This window comes from Bidens hawaiensis, unplaced genomic scaffold (assembly GCF_021521415.1).
Source record: "Bidens hawaiensis isolate Kalapana, Puna unplaced genomic scaffold, B.hawaiensis_p1.1 tig00000904_1, whole genome shotgun sequence".
NCBI classification, from domain to species: Eukaryota; Viridiplantae; Streptophyta; class Magnoliopsida; order Asterales; family Asteraceae; genus Bidens; species Bidens hawaiensis.
In genome coordinates, this window is record NW_027491052.1 from 4,197,403 (window position 1) to 4,199,893 (window position 2,491).

General features: G+C 38.2%; 1 protein-coding gene across 1 annotated transcript; it reads right to left on the reverse strand.

Moving 5' to 3' along the window:
* Nucleotides 1-1,166: 1,166 nt before the first annotated feature.
* Nucleotides 1,167-2,246, reverse strand: LOC143545597 (endochitinase EP3-like). Its single transcript, XM_077037460.1, has 2 exons — nucleotides 1,850-2,246; nucleotides 1,167-1,592 (listed from the first exon to the last, which is right to left on the reverse strand). The coding sequence occupies exons 1-2, from the start codon at nucleotides 2,244-2,246 to the stop codon at nucleotides 1,186-1,188; spliced, it is 804 nt and encodes a 267-aa protein (XP_076893575.1). The 3' UTR covers nucleotides 1,167-1,185.
* Between the last annotated feature and the right edge of the window lie 245 nt (nucleotides 2,247-2,491).

Here is a 2,491-nt window from a genome sequence, read left to right on the forward strand (position 1 = left end):
CGTTTGAAAGACATATCATCTTTTTCAGACTCCCCTCCGTTACAAATGGAGGGGAGATACCTTTTTCAGACTCCCCGTCATTACAAAGGGAGGGGAGTATCATTTTGCAGTCCACGCCATTGAGAATGGAGGGGAGACCATTTTTTCAAAACCACCGCAATTTATAAGAGAGGGGAGAACCTCGTAACCTGCCATCGACTGACACCCTCTGAAGCACGGGGACGGCTTGGAGGTTAGAGTACCGGTCCCGGGAACGGCATGGGGACGGAAATCAGACACGTCAGAAACATTTCCTAAACGAACCCGTTAAATGGGGACGGTCAACAAACGATTCCGAAATGTTTCTATAGCCAATAGCATGGTGGAGCGGCCACATGGCACATTCCAGTGAAGAATTCCGGCGCCGGAAAACCAATGAAGAAGAAGGAAGAAAAAGTAGGCGGCTGATAATTTTTTTAGGGTTAAATAAGTTTAATTTTAACATTCAACCCCTTGATCTTTCGCTTGTTTACATTTAGCCCCTAAAATTTGTTAACTTTTACATAAAATGTTAAATTAGGTTATGCATTTAAAAATTTAACACTTTTTATCTAGACTAGTTTACATTTGGTACTCAATTTATAATTTTATACATAAAATGTTTAAAATTGATTATATATATAGGTAAAAATTATACATTTATTTATTTTTTATTGATAATTAATTATCTATGGTTGATATAGTTTTTTTTGGAGTCTGCACTTTATATTAGTATAAATCTATTTTGAATTTTGTTTAATATATTTATGTTTTTTTATATATTTTTTTGCCTTACCCGTATCTTGGATTTTTGATTTTTGCCGTTTCCCGTACCCGTAATGTCCCCATATGCTAGTCCCGTACCCGTTCCCGTGCTACTTAGCTGACACCCCTATGTAAAACTCCCCGCCGTTATAAAGGGAGGTAACCCCTCTTTTGAAAAAAAAAAAAAATTTCAGCCCCCCTTATAATTAACCTTTGTAACTTGACCCCCTTTAAAAAAATTTGGAATTCGGTTACTGCAAGGATGGTGGCCATTTGATGCTTCCTAATAAAATTTCATTTACTTTTGTTAAAATGAATGACATACAAATACAAAAACATAGAAAATAAAATTTTAAATGACTGAAATTCGAATAACGCCATACACAGTTCGGTTTTTAATATCTAACACCGAAGGTTATCGCCGGTTGCAACTACAAGCTGGTTGCAATATTGAGTGTAGTACCGGACACGAGAGTCCACGGTAGCTGGATTGCCACCATCACATTCCAAAGGTCCATTGATAGCTCGAATAGTAGCTCCAAATCCTTGACGAATGACCGGGCGGACATTATTCATCCAATACCATAAGGCGGTCCGAAAGGAGATAACTGGATCTGTAGCCACAACCTCAGGATTGTTGAGCCCATCAAACCCGATGCTGTTCCCGGCTGGACCATAGTTGAAATTCCATGACAATTGGATTGGACCTCTGCCATAATAACCCTTGCCAGGGGTACACGGGTATTGAGTATTATTTTCATCACAGTAATCCCCTGAAGGACCATTTATTTCTTCAATATAGCAAAAGTCTGCTCACGCATAGTAAAAAGGTTTAATGTTAAGTTATGAAATATTAAATTAAATATATGTTTTCTTCAGTATTTGTAAATGAATTCATAGTACGTAGCTACGTCCTAAAGTATGTTTTTAGGTTATAATGTACTTGTGTGGTGTCAAATTTACTAGCGCATGTCTGGTTTTATCTTTCAACCCATAAACATGACTCGTTTAGCATGGTTTTATGCATTTAATAATTAATTAATATAAGAGAGAAGAATGTTCTTACGTCCAGTTTCATGAGTAACATGAGCAAAAAAGGCTGCAATCTCCCTTCTCGAATCCTCTTCCGAACCGACTCGACCGAATTGAGGATAGTTTCCGAGGGCTTCAAGAAAGGCATCACGTGTATAAAATTCTCTCCCTTCCCAACTGGCGTCTGATTGATCAACGATCGCATTGAAGAATGCATCCGTCACAATGCTACCAACATCAACATTATTAGTTGGAGGAGCCGAAAAACACGGTCCACCCTGGCAGCCGGTTCCACAGTAATCGTCACCGCTGCCACAAAAACCGCACTGGTTACAACACAAGTCTGTACTGCAGCCACAGTTCTGGGCAGTGGAGTTGAGGATACCAGCCAAAAGTACTCCGGCAACTATGAGGATTCCGAATGTTCTCATCGTGGTTTGTTTGATTTTATTTTATTTGTTGAGTTGTGGATGTGAATTTATAGTGTGTGAAAGGTGTGACATGGGAAAGTGGATAAGAAAAAACCTAGTGGTCTTTGTATCTAAGTTGAATTTGTCAAATTTTGTGTCTTTATGTCATAGTTTCAAAAAGCAATTTGATGCTTATGTGAGGACTTTAACTGACTTTTCAAAGTCAAAAGAAAGAAAACTGTTTACTAATTAGATTTGAGAATTGT

What these genes read in the sequence shown, in the direction of transcription:
- LOC143545597 (XM_077037460.1), bottom strand. Translation starts at nt 2,246, where the DNA reads ATGAGAACATTCGGAATCCTCATAGTTGCCGGAGTACTTTTGGCTGGT. An exon ending in TGTTACTCATGAAACTGGAC is followed by an intron (nt 1,593 to 1,849) that starts GTAAGAACATTC and finishes ATGCGTGAGCAG; the next exon opens with ACTTTTGCTATATTGAAGAA.